Source organism: Pituophis catenifer, unplaced genomic scaffold, assembly GCF_029215685.1.
Source record: "Pituophis catenifer annectens isolate HBS135680 unplaced genomic scaffold, rPitCat1.0.hap2 SCAF_2, whole genome shotgun sequence".
Lineage (NCBI taxonomy): Eukaryota > Metazoa > Chordata > Lepidosauria > Squamata > Colubridae > Pituophis > Pituophis catenifer.
Genome location: NW_027256882.1, coordinates 16,991,501 through 17,008,501, shown reverse-complemented (window position 1 = coordinate 17,008,501; position 17,001 = coordinate 16,991,501). Strand labels below are relative to the sequence as shown.

At 40.4% G+C, this 17,001-nt stretch overlaps 1 protein-coding gene across 1 annotated transcript in view; it reads right to left on the bottom strand.

Moving 5' to 3' along the window:
* The window catches only part of LOC139309921 (uncharacterized), a 34,549-nt gene extending 18,652 nt beyond the window's left edge, over positions 1-15,897 (bottom strand). Inside the window, exons 1-7 of the mRNA XM_070934104.1 lie at positions 15,680-15,897; positions 14,886-14,907; positions 14,556-14,828; positions 11,213-12,004; positions 10,134-10,346; positions 5,662-5,788; positions 3,094-3,972 (exon numbers count right to left, since the gene is read on the bottom strand). Coding sequence (XP_070790205.1) covers positions 3,094-3,972; positions 5,662-5,788; positions 10,134-10,346; positions 11,213-12,004; positions 14,556-14,828; positions 14,886-14,907; positions 15,680-15,897 — 2,524 coding nt within the window. The remainder of the gene's footprint in view (positions 1-3,093; positions 3,973-5,661; positions 5,789-10,133; positions 10,347-11,212; positions 12,005-14,555; positions 14,829-14,885; positions 14,908-15,679) is intronic.
* Positions 15,898-17,001: the final 1,104 nt, after the last annotated feature.

Sequence of the window (17,001 nt, the reverse complement as noted above, 5' to 3'; positions counted from 1 at the left end):
AGGACCCGGATTGTGGGGGCAATAAACTGACTTTGTATAAAAAAGAACACCTCTTGGGGGGGGGGAAAGCCCTACTAAGCAGGTATATTCAAAAATATGAAGGCTATTGTTCAACGCATTGCAAGCTGCCCTGAGTCTCCGGAGAATGGTGGCATATTTATTTATTTATTTATTTATTTATTTATTTATTTATTTATTTATTTATTTCTATACCGCCTTTCTCCCGTAGGACTCAAGACGGTGTACAGTCAAGAAAAATATAGATACACAAACATCATAAAATTGCTAATTAAAATTATTCCTTAGTTTGGTCAATTAAATAAAACCCAGAATTAGATAACATTTTAAAAAATCAGTCACATGTTCATATGTTTAGCCCCGCCTGTTGGAACATCTGGGTCTTGAGGGCATGGCGGAAAGCACGGAGATCAGGGATATTTTGTATCTCAGGGGGCAGTTCATTCCAAAGGGTTGGAGCCCTCCCAGAGAAGGCCCTCCCCCTGGGAGTCGCCAGTTGGCATAATTTGACTGACGATACCCTGAGTAGTCCCTCCCTGTGAGAATGAACTGGTCGGTGGGAGGCTATTGGTGACAAGAGACGGCATATAAATTGAACCAATAAATAAATAAATAAATAAATAAATAAATAAATAAATAAATAAATAAATAAATAAATGAATGTCTCTCCTTGTCCTTCTTTTCTCTAGACTAGATAACCCAATTCTTGCAACAGTTCTTCATATGTTTTGGCCTGCAGTCCCCTAATCATCTTAATTGCTCTTCTTTCTAAAGTCTCAACATCTCTTTTATATCGTGGTGACCAAAACTGGATGCAGTATTACAAGAGTGGTCCCATTATTTATTTACTTATTTAGCAACAGAGTGGTCAATGCCTGGAATGCACTACCTGACTCTGTGGTTACATCCCCAAACCCCCATAACTTTAACCTTAGACTGTTGACCTCACCCCATTCCTAAAATGTCTGTAAGGGGCATGCATAAGTGCACCAAACTCCCTGTCCTACTGTCCCATTTATTTGTATCCGTTTCATGTATTCATAATCATGTTTATACTTATATCTGTTATCTTATACATGTTTGACAAATAAATAAATAAATAAATAAATAAATAAATAAATAAATAAATAAAATAATAATAATAATAATATGAGATCCTAATGGATCCAGGTATCAATTTTCAATCAGCACTGCTGAAATATTTATATGCAGAACTGGAAATAAAATGGATGTGTACTATGGGTGTGTAATTTACTATGCACAAATGAGAAGAATTGGAGGGTTCTTTTTAAGTATGCAATGGAGTCCTGGATGATAGCCAAAGCTGGAAAATCTGGTGAATACTTAAAAAAAGCCATCCACAAAGAGGATGGAACTTGATCTGGAGCTTAAATGAATGGAGGCCCTGGGAATGGACATTAACAACTGGGAAACCTTGACCTCTGGATCGTTCAGCTTGGAGGCTAAAGACTCAGCATGGCCTTCTCCAATTCGAAGAGATGCTTGTTCGGCAGGCTGAGGCAAAGAGGCAGTCCCGGAACCAGCGAAATCTGGGGGCTGGGCAGGGGACAGAATGTATCTGCCCTCAGTGTGGAAGGGATTGCCACTCTTGAATTGGCCTTCTAAGTCACACTAGATGCTGTTTTAGGACCTCTTTCCAAAGCACGATACCATAGTCTTTTGAGACTGAAGGATGCCCATATATATAATATAAATCACACAGCACACCTGATTGTTGGAAATACCGTTTCGTCTGAACTGGTAGCTTTTATTACTACCGGTTTGGGTGAACCGGTCCAAACCAGTAGCATTTCAGCCTAGCTGCAAAGCCCAGGTTCTAGCTCACATCTGTCCACTCTCGAAGGTTGCCTTAATCATTAAATATGGATTAACCTGAGTGATGAGAAAAAAGATGACTACCAACCATTTAAAAGATATGAAAATTAATTAATATTCCAAGACATTTCAAGATATGAATATTATTTATTTAATGTTTGATATTATTTGTTGTTTAATATACATTTTAACTAATCTGAGTGTTCCGAGAAAAAGAAGGACAACGAATAGTTTAAAACACAAATATTAATTATAAATCACTTTTTTAATGTTTGAAATTTTTGGATTTTAATTTGATTAATCTGACACTCTTAATATTTTTATTAGCTTTGATTTTAAATAACCCTAATTGTCAATTAAATGCAAAGGAAGCATACAAGTCAATAATAATTGCAATAAATACTTAAATGGTATGAATCTAAGAAACAATTTCATTATCATTGTCAGCCTCCGCTTTGACTGCTTCAGCTGCCATAAGAAACGGGGGGGGGAATAGTTAGAGGGGCGAAGGGGGGAAGGACGCAGGAGGAGTCTTTTTGAGAAACGAAACCAATTCTCCAAAGGAGCCGTCAGACCAACTGTCATTACATTCCTGATGGATGACGTTGCCAGATGTGATTCCACCTGACCTTTGGGAGACCTTTGGATTGGATGATGGACGATGGACGGGGGGGGGGGGAGATGCTTTCTATATATATATATAATTTTTATTAATATATTCTATACACTAATACACAAATAAAATATACAATCCTGCCACCATGGTATAATATGATTACATTGTCCATAAGTATAAAATCATTCCTTTATACATACATATTTGCCATCATATATATACATCATCATATGTCTATTCTATCCCACCTTTTCTGGACCCAATCGTACCATACTTTCCAACTGTTATATAATTCTGAATCTTTTTTACCATTGATCAATCTAGTTAGTCTATCTGATTCCACACACTCATTAATTTTATATATTATTTTCAAATCTATCGGTAAGCATTGATTTTTCCACTCCTGTGCATACGCTAATCTTGCTGCAGTGATAATGTGATAATGGGAGATGCTTTCTAGATGCACTTTTGCGCATTTTGCTTAGTTCCAGCTTTACCTGGGTTGCGATCGCTTCATTTTCAGTAAAAGTACTAATCTCTATAAAAATGGAGTTTGGGTCATTCTTTCCTGGATTTTGAAGGAAGCATACCTGACAATTATTTTCCTACTTTTATCATTAAATGTTCCTTAGTATTCAGCTTTGGTCTCAGGATGACAATGTAGCATTTGGGGAAGAAGATGCAGCCCAGGAGTCCAGCACCAGAGGCCAAGATGGCGAAGACCTGAACAGCCACCATGTATTTCCCTTTGGTGCTCAGATAGGTGGGCAGGAAGGAGACCCAGACACTGCAGAAGACCAGCATGCTGAAGGTGATCAGCTTGGCTTCATTGAAGGCTCCAGGCAGATTCCTGGCTAGGAAAGCTACAGTGAAGCAAATGGCAGCTAGGAAACCCATGTATCCAAGGACAACATAAAACATGGTGACTGAGCCTTCATTGCATTGAAGGATGATCACTTCTCGCTGGGAGTGCAGATCTGAATCAGGAAATGGGGGAGAAACTCCCAGCCACAATGCACAGATGAAAGTTTGGACACCAGAACAAGAAAGGATGATGGAGTTGGCTAAGCTCTTCCCCAACCATCTTCTCACACTGTTGCCCGGTTTTGTTGCCAGAAAGGCCAGCACGACTGTGATTGTTTTAGCCAACACAGAAGACACAGCTACCGAGAAGACAATGCTGAACACTGTTTGTCGGAGAAGACAGGTGGCTTTCCTTGGTTGTCCAATGAAGAAAATGGAGGACAAGAAGCAGAGTATAAGGGACACCAAGAGGATGAAGGAGAGGTCCCGGTTGTTGGCTTTGACAATGGGAGTTTCTAGGTATTTAATGAATATGATTAAAACAAGGCCTGTGGCTAGAAACAAGAGTAAAGCAAAGGAGGCCAGGATGATGCCCAGATGTCCCTCAAAGGACAGGAAGCTTATTCTTTTGGGGATACATTGGACTCGGTCCTCATTTGGAAATTGATCATCTGGGCACTTGGTGCATTTTTCAGCATCTGAGAAAACAGAAAGCAAGATTTCTATCTCTTTTTATGTTTCAAGAAATATCTTCTTTGGATGACAGATGATGCTGAGAGACAGGAAAGCCATAGCAAATGGTGAAAATACATACCATTTGTCTGGTTGCCCATCTTAAACCAATTTAGTGTAGCTTAAAGGGGCTGCACTAAATGGAAAGGGGCCTGGTGGCGCAGCAGACTAATAGCCTGTTATTAACATTCAGCTGCCTGCAATTAATGCAAATTCGAATCTTGCCAGGCTCAAGGTTGACTCAGCCTTCCATCCTTTCTAAGGTAGGTAAATTGAGGACTCAGTTTGTGGGGGCAATAAGCTGACTTTGTATAAATATACAAAAGTATGAAGGCTATTGCTTAACGCATTGTAAACCACCCTGAGTCTCCGGAGAAGGGCGGCATATAAATCAAATTAAAAAACAACAACAACCCCCCAAAAAACCCCAATATATACAACAACAAAACCAATAACAAAATATTCCCCCCAAATCCCCAAAAAAATACCTGGCACCCCTGGCATCCTTCACTGCAGCAACACACCACATTCTTATCCTGCACTGACCTCATATCATCCCAATAGCTAAAAGAAGAACCAGGTCTCCAGAAATTTAGGAAGATGGAAGCCTCTTGGAGGGAGAGTGTTCTATAGGGCAGGAGCTGCAACAGAAAATACTGCCTTCCAAGGATCCACAAGATAGCTATAAACAATATTTGGTTTTTTTACCTCTTAATCCATAAAATAGACAGAGCACTGGAAAGGAAAGATTTTATCCCCATTAATGGAAAATTTAGTATCACCCACACCAATGTCCTCTTGATGGATTTTCTGGTGAGTCTTCCATTTCATTTTCTTTTGTCCCTTGAACGTAACGTCTCTCCCACCATGGCACATTCAAATAGCTATTTCTGCTGATGTGGCTCTAGGATCTCCATAAAATTTGACTAACTAAATGATTGATTGATATATCTTTTTGTTTGCAATGTAAAGTTTGTGTGGGTAACCAAAATCAATTGATCCCAAAACATTCCTCAAGTTACAAAGATGTTCTAAGAAAGATACACATGGAAGAATACTTCCAAATTGGCAAATAGAAGAGAGATTTCCTCCAGGAGAAGTCACTTAACCCAATTCACAATGTCCTGCTATCCAGTGGTGGGATTTAAATAATTTAATAACCAGTTCTCTGCCCTAATGGCTGGCTGGATGGGTGTGGTCATGATGGGCGTGGCCAAGGGATGCGACAGGCAGCACTTGGCCTCCTGCCCCCCCCGGGAGCAAAAATGGGCCACGGGGGGCACTCTGTGCCCCCACCCCCACCCCATTTTGAGCTTAGGAGAACTCCCTGCACTTACCTGGCAGCCTAAAATGGAGCATGTGGGGACTCCTGGAAGGGACAGGATGGGAAGGGGTGGAGCCAGGCAGCAATTTAACTACCGGTTCACCCAAACTGGTCCAGACTGGCTGAATCCCTCCACTGCTGCTATCTCTTCCTACCTGTTCCTTCAACATCTTTTTCAAATTCCTCCTATTATGGAAGAAACTGGGCATGTTGAAAATTATCAAGAAAATAGTCAGGTTTATATATATCTATTTTAACATACACATTGATCAAAGTGCCCTGGATAAATGCTATGGATGAATCCAATGCCTTTTTCTGTCATGTCACCCACCTTCCTGAATGGAGATGGTCCCCTCTGGACAAGGAATGCAGTCGTAGCAGCAAATTGGCTCTCCTTCTCGAGCCTGCTTGACAAATCCAGGATGACAATTTTCCACACATTTGGACTGAGGCAGGGACTAAGCAGAAAAACAAGGAATACCAAAGAAAACCTGTTAGGAATAACCATCCATGGAAAATGGTGGTCAACAAGAAAATTAGCTAAATATTCTCTGGGTTTCGCTTAGGGAAATATGACATTTCTAACAAGTTCCAAACAGTTGCATGGATAGTTGCAGGAGATACAACTACAGACAGACAGTGCTTAGTTCTTCACTTTTGCTTCTGGAATATGACATTGTAATAAAAGACTTTCCTACTTAATAAAGTCTTGAGGGATGGAACTGAGAAAAGATTTAACCATTAAGTGACAGCCAGTGGATGCATCCTCATGGCTCTATTAATATGCATAAAGTATGATGACCTATTCCTATTCAAATTTAGAATAAAATTTATTCTAAAAGTTTTATCAATTTTTAATTCTTTTAGATTTATTAAAATAGAATAAAATTGTGATAAAGAAAGAAACATGTGACTATTAGGTCTGGAAAGTTTTCCTTTGGACTACATAACACATTATAAAGCTGCTTCCCTTTTAAAGTAGCAATAGCAATAGCGCTTAGACTTATATACTGCTTCATAGTGCTTTACAACCCTCTCTAAGCAGTTTACAGAGTCAGCATATTGTCCCCAACAATCCGGGTCCTCATTTTACCCACCTCAGAAGGATGGAAGGCTGAGTCAACCTTGAACCTGGTGAGATTCGAACTGCCAAATTCAGACAGCCGGCAGACAGCAGAAGTAATTGGAATAGAGCTGGAAGGCACCTTGGAGGTCTTCTAGTCCGGGTGTCTGCAACCTGAAGCTCTGGAACCACATGCGGCTCTTTTATCCCCCTGATGTGTCTCCCTGTCTGCTGATCCCACCATTGGCTGGACAAGCCCCTAACCCTAACCCTCCCAGTCACTCCTTGCCTGGCCTGAGAAGGTAAGGGCAATGGCAGGGGATGGAGACTTGCTCCATATTTCAGAGCAGGAGCTAAACATCCCTGTTGTCAGTTTTGGAAGCTATATTAGGCCAGAAGCTTCCATGCTGCCACCTTCTCATGTGTGGGAAAGTAGGAGGGGGGATTTAGTAGAGAGGTTGTATGTAGACATAATAGCTTTCTTCCTGTTGGTCAAGGTCAGGGCGATCCTGCATCTAGAGAAGGAATGGTCGGAGTGATGTCTCGAGATGGGACAGCAGTTGATTGGAGCATGTGATCGACTAAGGAGTGAGGGGATGGTTTGGGGGTTTTTGATTTACTGAGGGAAAACCTGGACCTCTCAGATTCAGGTTTTCCCAGATGTGCCAGTTTACCTATTCTAGTAAATAGATCTTTGAAAAATGCTGGCTTTAGACTCTTTACTTGGTGTTGGGGGTTTTCTGGAATGCTGACACCTGTACTTGCCATATCTTGCAGGTTCTTCTTCCAGCCCTTGTTGGTGTTGCATGCACCTCGGTCACTTGGGGAGATGCGCGACTTGCTCTCCACCCTGAAACCCTGGCCCAGCACAGCTGCGGCCGATGCTCTGCATCATAATGGGCTCCAGGTGGAGGAGGAGTGATGACACAAAGGCAACACAGCCAGAGAACCAATATGAGTCCCTTTATTATCACAAACTGTGACCCCAATGTCCCTTTCAACTCTCCGGCCTGGAGAGAGCTCTTCCACCAACCTGTAATAGTCTTTGGCTGACAATACTTCAATCCCAAACGTTGTAAACAGAAAACTTTCAACTAAAACTCCAAGAAGGCAAGACAAGGTAATTAATCCAGCAGGGCAAGCAAAATAAGGAATTCCAGAAGTGAAGTAGCACAGCAGTAAATCAAACCAGTTGGGAGAATGCCAGGAACTCAGATAAACACCAGAGAAACTCAGTGTTTGTGCCCGACAACTACCCCTCCCATTTTCCTCTCCTTTTAAACTCCATCAGCAGCTGTGCCTTGTAAAGAGGATCAGGTCCCTTTCCTCCCTAGAAAGCCATGCAACTCACATTGCTCTCTTCTCCGTTCCTCCCTGCACTGCCTAGGATGAGAAGGGGGTGTGCCTTGATCTTCATCTGAACCCCCTCTCCCTTGTTCTACCTCTCCCCTGCTCTGCCCAGTCTGTAAATGGTTGTAAACCATTGTAAATCGTTCAAGAGGGAAAACACACACATGCACACAAGACAGAGACACACAGAGAGAGATGAGAGAAAGGAAGATGAGAGAGAGAAAGAGAGAGACAGAGATGGAGAAAGAGAGAGAGAAAGAGAGAAAGAGAGAGACACACACAGAGAGATACCTGTTTCCCACAAAAAAACACCAGGAGCCACATAACATGGGTAAGCATGGCTGGCAGTCGGTCATGTGACTGGGCAGGAGTGAGTGATGTTGAGTTGGCCACACCCACCAAGGTTTTGTTGCTCCCGGTGAATTCCTTTCTGTGGGAAACAGGTCCAAATGGCTCTTTCAGTATTTAAGGATGCAGACCCCTGACAGGTAAATAAGAAACATTTAACTAATTCCCAATGTTGCAGGAGGTACAACTAGAAGAAAGAAACTTCTTTCCAGTTGGATCTTGAAAGTTTTCTACTGGACTACATGTATTTTTTATTTTATTTTATTTTTATTTTTATTTATTTATTTATTTGTCAAGTATGTATAAGATAACAGATAAAAGTATAAAGATGATTATGAAAACGGGAAATGGATACAAATAAATGGGGACAGTTGGACAGGGACGGAAGGCACATTGGTGCGCTTATTCATGTCCTTTAGAGACCTCTTAAGAACAGGGTGAGGTCTACTGTAGACAGTCGGAGGTTAAAGTTTTGGGGGTTTGGGGATAAAACCACAGAGTCAGGTAGTGCATTCCAGGCATTGACCGCTCTGTTGCTGAAGTCGTATTTTCTGCAATTGAGTTTGGAGCGGTTTGCCTTAAGTTTGTATCTATTGTGTGCTCGTGTATTGTTGCGGTTGAAGCTTAAGTAGTCAATGGCAGGTAGGTCGTTGTAGCAGATAATTTTGTGTACTACGCTTAGGTCAGACTAAAGGCGGTGTAGTTCTAAGTTGTCTAAGCCATCATTACTTAAACAGTTACTGAGTAAGTAATTATTACTGAGTAATTATTGCAAAGCCATCCCATTTGTAAGAGATCAAAAACCTCCTCTCAGTTAAGATATAAAGGAAAACTTCATTACAGATCAGGAATGTCAACCTTAATAGATCTGTTTTTTGTTTATCTGTATATTTATTTGCTAATTTTATATGGCTGCCATACTGGTGAACTAAGACGAAAAATGACTGCCTAGATTTTAGAACTGTAAAAGGATGAGATGCAGGTGAGATAATGAGAATGTCTCCCTCAAAAAGGGGAAGTTGGGCATTTCTTTGTTGCATCGCATGGGACATGAACCCTGTGTCAAGAGATCAAGCTACGTATCCAAAAAAAAGGTCCTTTCTGTTGAAAAGCCACAATTAGGTGATACCCATTAGTGTCAGGGTTCCAAGGAATACCCCAACAAAATAAAGCTCTGAGGCCTGAGGTTCCTCAAAGTTCCAATTTATTAAAGATGTCATGTTGGCACATCTGGGAAAACCCAAGTCTGAAGCTTCCAGGTTTTCCCCACCCAGCTAAGAGTTCACAGCCCTGCCCCACACCCACAAGTCCATCACATTGTCCAATCAACTCTTCACACTCAACTGGATACAATCTTCAGGCAGTCTCCATCAGACACAGGCAAAAGTCCTTGAATATGGAATGTTGTTATGACTAACTTTCTACTCCTCCAACAACAACCCCCTCCCAACTTCCCCAGCTAAAATATGTGGCTGTTGTGGCCCGCCAGTGGTCTGCACGGATTGTGGCTGATCCCGACGATGAGGAGGCTGGTGTGATGTCGTGCTAGCAGCCTGTGAAGCCGGTGCTCGAGTCAGACAGCGAGGAGGCTGAAGAGGATGTGGTGCCAGAGGCAGAGGCAGAGACTCAGCCAGGGCCTTCAGAACCTCCAGAGGCTCCTTCAAGTGAAGAGAGTGAAGTGGAGGAGCCTCTTCTCAATGCTCGAGCATGCATGGCTGCCAAAATGCAGGCGTAGCTACTCAGGAGGAGGTCTCCTCGAGAGTAAGGCTTGGGGCTATTTGGCCACTCCCTTAGGATGGAAGACTGAGTCAACCTTGAGCCAGACAGGATCGAACTCCTGGCTGTGGGTAGAATTAGCTGACAAGACTACATTCTAACCAATTGTACTGAAGCCTCCCAAGCCACTTAAGTAAACTATAAGGGTTTTACTGCCCACATTCAATTCTCACTGAAGGTCATTGTATTTGATGAATAGGCTTAGCCACTTGAAATGTGTCTCAAGGCTTTGGAAAACAGAGAAAAGACATCAATATTTCACCCACCTTGTTGAGCAACTTTAGCTGTGAAAGAGCATCTTGGTCGATAATAAGTCTCCTTCTTTCAAAACTGCCTAGTTGCTCTGTAATGGGATCCTCCCTGGAGAGAACCATCATGCTTATGATGTTCAAATCTGCTGTCACTTCCCCATTTTGGTCCAAATACAGTTTCATGTGGGAAAGATTGCAAAACTCGTTCTTCTTCAGAAATGGATGGAACTAGAACAGAAATATCCAGGAATGTTAAAAGCAGAAACCTTGTTTCTTTTTTTAACCCCACATGGTTTTTTCATATTTGAATCTTTCTACTACAGTTGTCTAAATTGCAAATATCTTGAGTTGGGAGAACAGGTGTTAATCAGTATCCTTAAAAGAGAAAAACAGCAAAATTTGCCAATGTCTGTTAGCACCTTTTCCAACTGAAATGATCTCTTGACTGTAAAACGGAGGAGACAGCATTCTTCTAATAACTGAAAGATGTTTCACAGAAGTTTGCTGTGGAACATGCAAAAATGGACATGAAAAAATGGAAAACAGCTCAGTCACAAGAGAGGAGATTCTGGCTGAATGAGATGAAAAACATTCTAAAAAGAGGAGCAGTTTTAGAGCTTATCCAGTGAACCAGATAGGCTTGGTCTCCCCTTCACTGATTGTTTTAATGGCAAGACCCAACAGCCAATCACTTAAAGAAGCTTTAACTGGGATTTTTTTTAAAAAAAGAAGAGGTGTGGCACTAGATTGTTTTAGGGTCTCCTTCAAATTATAAACATAAAATTCTAAAATGCTAATCACAAATTCATAAAGACAGGAATTTATTTAAAAATGCATAACTAAAATTAATGTTTAATATCTATATATCTATCTATATCTTCAGCTATATCTATCTATCTATCTATCTATCTATCTATCTATCTATCTATCTATCTATATGTCATGGTACCCTCTCTTTGGAACATTATCCACAAGTGCTTGGATTGGTCAACCTTGTTGGCCTTTTGAAACACAAAAAGGTTGAGATGGTTCCTCTCTCCCTTGCATTCCCTCTCCAAAGAAAGTAAGTTTGGTTCATGGTGAGGACCCCATACCTGCCATGGCTGCAGCCTTTGAGCCCCCAACCTCTCTTCTCCCCCTTCCCTTCTTCTCTTGAACGTGGAGGAATAGGCAGCATTCAAGGCGTGGGCCAGAGTATTAATCAAAGTGTAAGCAACATGGTTATATCGGTTCCATATCCTGTTTCTTTCCACTTTTGTTTTCAGTGGTGATTTCTGAGTGCATCTTCTCCGGCCTTTGACAGAAATGATGCCTTTTGAAAAAGAACAGTGAAAAGACTCATCTCCGATCTGTGGATGCACAAAGAGATCTGGTTCAAAGGAGCTGTCATTTGGCTTTTTTTTCCACTGAAAACTGTAGGTCCAAAAACTATGGACATATTTGAGAAATGTGTGTCTTCTTATTTGCAGTTCCCCAAAGCCTGCAATTATCCAGACTTTCCCTTCAATGGGTTCTGGCAAACTTTTAAGTGTTGAATGAAAAAGATGAATTCTTTCCCAAAGGAAAAAATATTCTATGAGGTGAACAAAGACATTGACTTGTCTCCACTTAGAGAGGGCATCCCTGAAGGTTGCTATTTGTCCAGTAGTTGAGAATTGTTGTGATATAACAACACAAATTCCATTCCTGACAAGCACAGGCATAAAAGTCCTCATGAAGTTCTCTCCCTTCTCTGTGTCTGAAGCAAAGAGACCAATCAAGGTCCATCTGAAATGGAGGAGAATTTGGATAATTCCTGAGTAGAGAATCTCTAATTTGGGGAGCATATGGTACAAAAAAGGAAATTGACTTCTTTCACTCAGAACTTCTGAAGCAATGAAACGGATCTGAAAAAGCAGTGAAGAATGCTGTATTTAGGGTCAGTTATTAGCTTTCAACAAATCCAACTTTTATTGTCATGAACATATTATAATATTGTATTATTGATTAGCCAATAACCATATCAAGATACAGAATATTAAACACAGAACATTAGTAAGACCAGAAAAAACAAAATAAATAAATAAATAAATAAATAAATAAATAAATAAACAAACAAACAAACAAATTCACTAAGAATCAAAATAAAGAACACAAATCATATTTCTGTATAACCCATACTTTCTTCTGCAATCAGGTCCACATTTCTTTTCCCAAAAAAGTTTTTATTTTTATTTCTCATAAACATATTTACATGTACAGTCATGTATCCACCATTTTTCATTCATCTTATCTTTTAACTTTCATTTTTAATTTTTACTTATTTGGGGCTGCTCTTTTACCATTTACCCTTCTTTATTTTGCAACGACTTTTCTTCTTCTCCTTCCATTCTCTTCCTTCTTCTACCTCCTCCTACTTTCTTCTTTCTTCCTCTCCTTCTCTTTTCTACTTTCCTTTCCCTTCCCTTCCCCCACTCCTCTCTTCTTCCCCCCTTCTAACCTTCTCTCTTACTCCTCCTTCCCTTCCCTTTTCTTCCTTTCCTTTCCCCTTTCTTCTCTCTCTCCCTCTCCTCTCCTCTCTTCCTCTCTCTGTACTCCTTCCCCTCTCTCTTGTTGTTTCTCTTTTCAATTTAATCTAGAATGGTATTCGAGCAGATCTGATTTTCTATTTATCTCTATTCTCATTTCAATTTCTTATTTGATTAATATTTATATCTATTTCAGCATTTGTGTACATTTTTATAATCCACATTTGCAGATTTCAACTGAACTTTTTTGTTCAAATAAAGAGCCATATTATATGTAAGTTTTAAATTCTGTTAACAAAGAAAATATGTTGTTGTTTAGTCATAAGTATTGCAATATCTTCTTTTCATTAAAAGAAGGACTAGGGGAGACATGATAGCAGTGTTCCAATATCTCAGGGGCTGCCTCAAAGAAGAGGGAGTCAAGCTATTCTCCAAAGCACCTGAGGGTAGAAGAAGAAGCAATGGATGGAAAATAATCAAGGAGAGAAGCAACTTAGAACTAAGGAGAAATTTCCTGACGGAACAATTAATCAGTGGAACAACTTGCCTCCAGAAGTTGTGAATGCTCCAACACTGGATGTTTTTAAGAAGATGTTGGATAACCATTTGTCTGAAGTGGTATAGGGTTTCCTGCCTTAGCAGGGGGTTGGAATAGAAGACCTCCAAGGTCCCTTCCAACTCTGTTATTCTATTCTATTCTATTCTATTCTATTCTATTCTATTCTATTCTATTCTATTCTATTCTATTCTATTCTATTCTATTCTATTGGTCATTCATTTAATGTGCAGTCCAAGATACTCATCTCTCTGTTTCTTATACAATTGACATTAAAATAATAGATGTGTTAAGTCTTCTATCTCTGGATTTCCAAAAATACACATCTTTTCATTATAAGGGAATTGGTTAAATCTGATATGAACATATCTTGCTTAGGATGGTATTTTCATGTAAATACCATCCTAAAATGTTCAGCCATTTCTATATTCAAATATTTCACAACTTGAAAAGAGAGATATTAGACACTCATCCACTTCAATGTGCCACACTTTCTGAGAATTTATCTTTCCCTGTTTTGATGTCCCAGATTATTTCTTTTTAACTTGTACTCCAGTTGTACGAGAGAGAGAGAGAGAGAGAGAGAGAGAGAGACAGACAGACAGACAGACAGACAGACAGAGGGAGAGAGAGAGAGAGAGAGAGAGAAAGAGACACAGACACAGACACAGACACAGACAGAGGGAGAGGAAGAGAGAGGGAGAAGGAGAGAGAGAGAGAGGGAGAGAGAGAGAAAGAGAGAGAGAGAGAGACAGACAGACAGACAGACAGAGACACAGACAGAGGGAGAGGGAGAGAGAGAGAGAGAGGGAGAGAGATATCACATCTCTTAATATGATTTGTAATTTATACAGTCCAAGCAGTATTTAATTGAAATGTTGTCTGTTTTAACAGGCAGAATTTGGGAGTCATTTTCCGTAGCTTTAATTTTATACCAATACTGAGCTTTTGAATTACATAGGAAAGATATACTGTAGTTGGATTTATCACTTATCCATCCTACCAATCCACTCACTTTCCTAGATAAAGAAGCACACATCAGTGGTGGGATTCAAATTTTTTTACTACCGGTTCTGTGGGTGGGACTTGGTGGGCGTGGCTTGGTGGGCATGCCAGGGGAAGGATACTGTAAAATCTCCATTCCCTCCCCACTCCTGGGGGAAGGATATTGTAAAATCTCCATTCCTTCCCCACTCAGGGAAAGGTTACTGCAAAATCCCAATTTTTTTCCCAATCAGCTGGGACTCTGGAGGCAGAGAATAGATGGGGGCGGGGCCAGTCAGAGGTGGTATTTACCAGTTCTCCAAACTACTCAAAATTTTCACTACCAGTTCTCCAGAAATGTTGAAACCCACCTCTGGCACACATACAAACCTGTGGGACTTTGTAGAGTCCTAGTAATCTTGACATCTGGATAGAGATGTCCCTGTCAGCCCCATCAATAAAAGCCAAAAGATTGTCCTTCCTTCCACAGCCGTAGTTGGGAATATTGGCTTCTCCAGTAGAGAGCATGTCCAGCAAGGCGTCTGAGGTGCCAATGCTGTTCAAATAGTTGTCATGGATGTTGTAACCAAGTGTGAGATTGCGCAGGAGCTGGGAATTCTTACTGACCACTTGAATAACCAAAATAAAGCGTAGGATTCTAGACTGATCAGAAGACTTTCTACTGTAAAAAATGTTTATTTTATCATGAACATCAATAGCAAAATATATATTTATGTTTTTTCTTTGTCTAATGAAAATAAAGTATGCACTTTTGAGTGAGCAGGAGGTAAACTCCTGAAAAATGGTCATCTTATTTTCATCATCAACAGAACCAACAAATACTTCTTTTCAATCTAAACCACTTTGACTTTTGAAGCCTACAGAGTCCTAAGCCAATACTGACTCCAAACCCAGAGACAAATGATTCTCACCCATTTTCATTCAATTTTAATAAATGTTGGGAAGATGGAATTGATACAGTCCTTCACAGGGGTTAAGAATCACAAATACACTATTCTTTGTGGCAGAATTAATTTTCATCTGCCCAGTAACCAGGGTTCAAAATAATTGAATAATTAAAGTAGAACCGTCATAAAAGGAAGACGATATTTCAAAAGTAACTCAGAAACCAATTCTAAAAATAAGCCATCCTGTATTTCTATAAGGATCAGGAAGTAAATATCAATGAGTAGTTATGTTTGAAATGAGCTGGGCAGGGGAAAACTACAAGAATCACTAATTTAAACAAAAGTCAGTGTTCAAGTCATGAATTCAAGATTGAACAGGGAAGGGAAAATAATGTGGACTTCTGTCAGATTTTTTTTTCCTGTCTCATCTTTGTATTTGAATCTCTTCCTCAAAATAAGACAAAGAAAACATGGAAATCAAAATGAATCAGGAAAGCAGATAGGGCAGGTGCTGCAATATAAGAACAAGTGGAATAAGGAGAACAAACTGAGAGTGTTAGAATTAGAAATTGAGGGAACACAACTCCATTATCCTGAATGCCTTACATGTGAGACTGACTGAAAGGAGCTACATTGAAAGGGAACGTAATATTCAATATTTTTGTGCCAATGGTGATAACACCAATGAGATGGTCTCCTGGTCCGTAATAGCTCCATGGCTTTTTCCCATCCTGATGCTCCAAAGTCAGTGGACATTTCATTGTAAGATTCCCAGAGACCGGCAGGGACAACAGTAACATCAGAAACAGAAGCAGGAGGTTCATAATTCATGGGGATGAATCAATCTGCTTCCCGTTTTTAAACAAGAAGAGTTAAAGAATTAAAAGTCCTCACACAAGAGACAGGGGCTTTCCTGATTCAGATAGAGACAAAGCAAAATTCACCTGGAAAAGAGAGAAAGGTACATTTAACAGCACAGTCTGATGTTTACATTAGTCACTGGAGAAGTAGAAGACATCTCAAAGAGCAGGATAGCGATAATTACAGTGAGAAGCAACTTTTCCTCTGGGGATCCTGAACTTCTTCCTTGGCTCCATTTGCCGAAAGGAAGCTGGAGTAGAGCATGTTAGTGAAAAATTACAGATGAGGGCAGTGTTCTTTAGTGGTTGTGGTCTTTCCTGTCAGGACATGTCCAGAAAATGATGCTGGAGGAAAATGCAGCATCCTATTTTGTTGACTTTTGCTATCCTTCAACATGGAATCTTTTCTCCCGAGACTGCTGGGTAATGAGGATCACCCAGAGCTCTGGAATTTGGTGCCACTCTAGGCTGAGGACACTGAATGTTTTTGGATTGTATCATTGTGTAACATATGGAGAAAGATAGTGGCCCAATATTTTTTTTTCCTTGACACCAATTTGGTGCCACACCTATGAAAAAACTAGTTTGAAGGGACATGGATTCCTTTCTTCTGGTTATATGGATACACTTAATGGTGGTGTTACTATTTGACCTTCATATTTCTGAGGCTGTGTGTGACCCCCCTCCCAAGACTGCCAAGATCTTGAAAGGGGTGGTTGAGTATTCCTTGTTTATCTGGGTTAGTTGTCAGGAAGATTATGTTTCTTCTTTGGTTCATTGAGAAGGTACATTGATATGTACACCTTGGCATAGAATGGAGAACTGGGGGATTGAGTTAGAGCAGGTAGCAGGAGTATCCTGGTGGTAATGGGCAGATCATTTGTGAACCTGGATGACTACATAGCTCTTAAGGCCTGTGTCACAGTCCAGAAAGTGAGCTAAATGATGTGATTGTCCATGGACAGGAGCTTTCATTCTTTTCCTGGGAGAAAGTCACCTGTTCCTCTTTCTCTGGATATTTTGCCCAGCCTTTCACAGACAAGCCATGTTTGGAGTAGGAACAAGGAG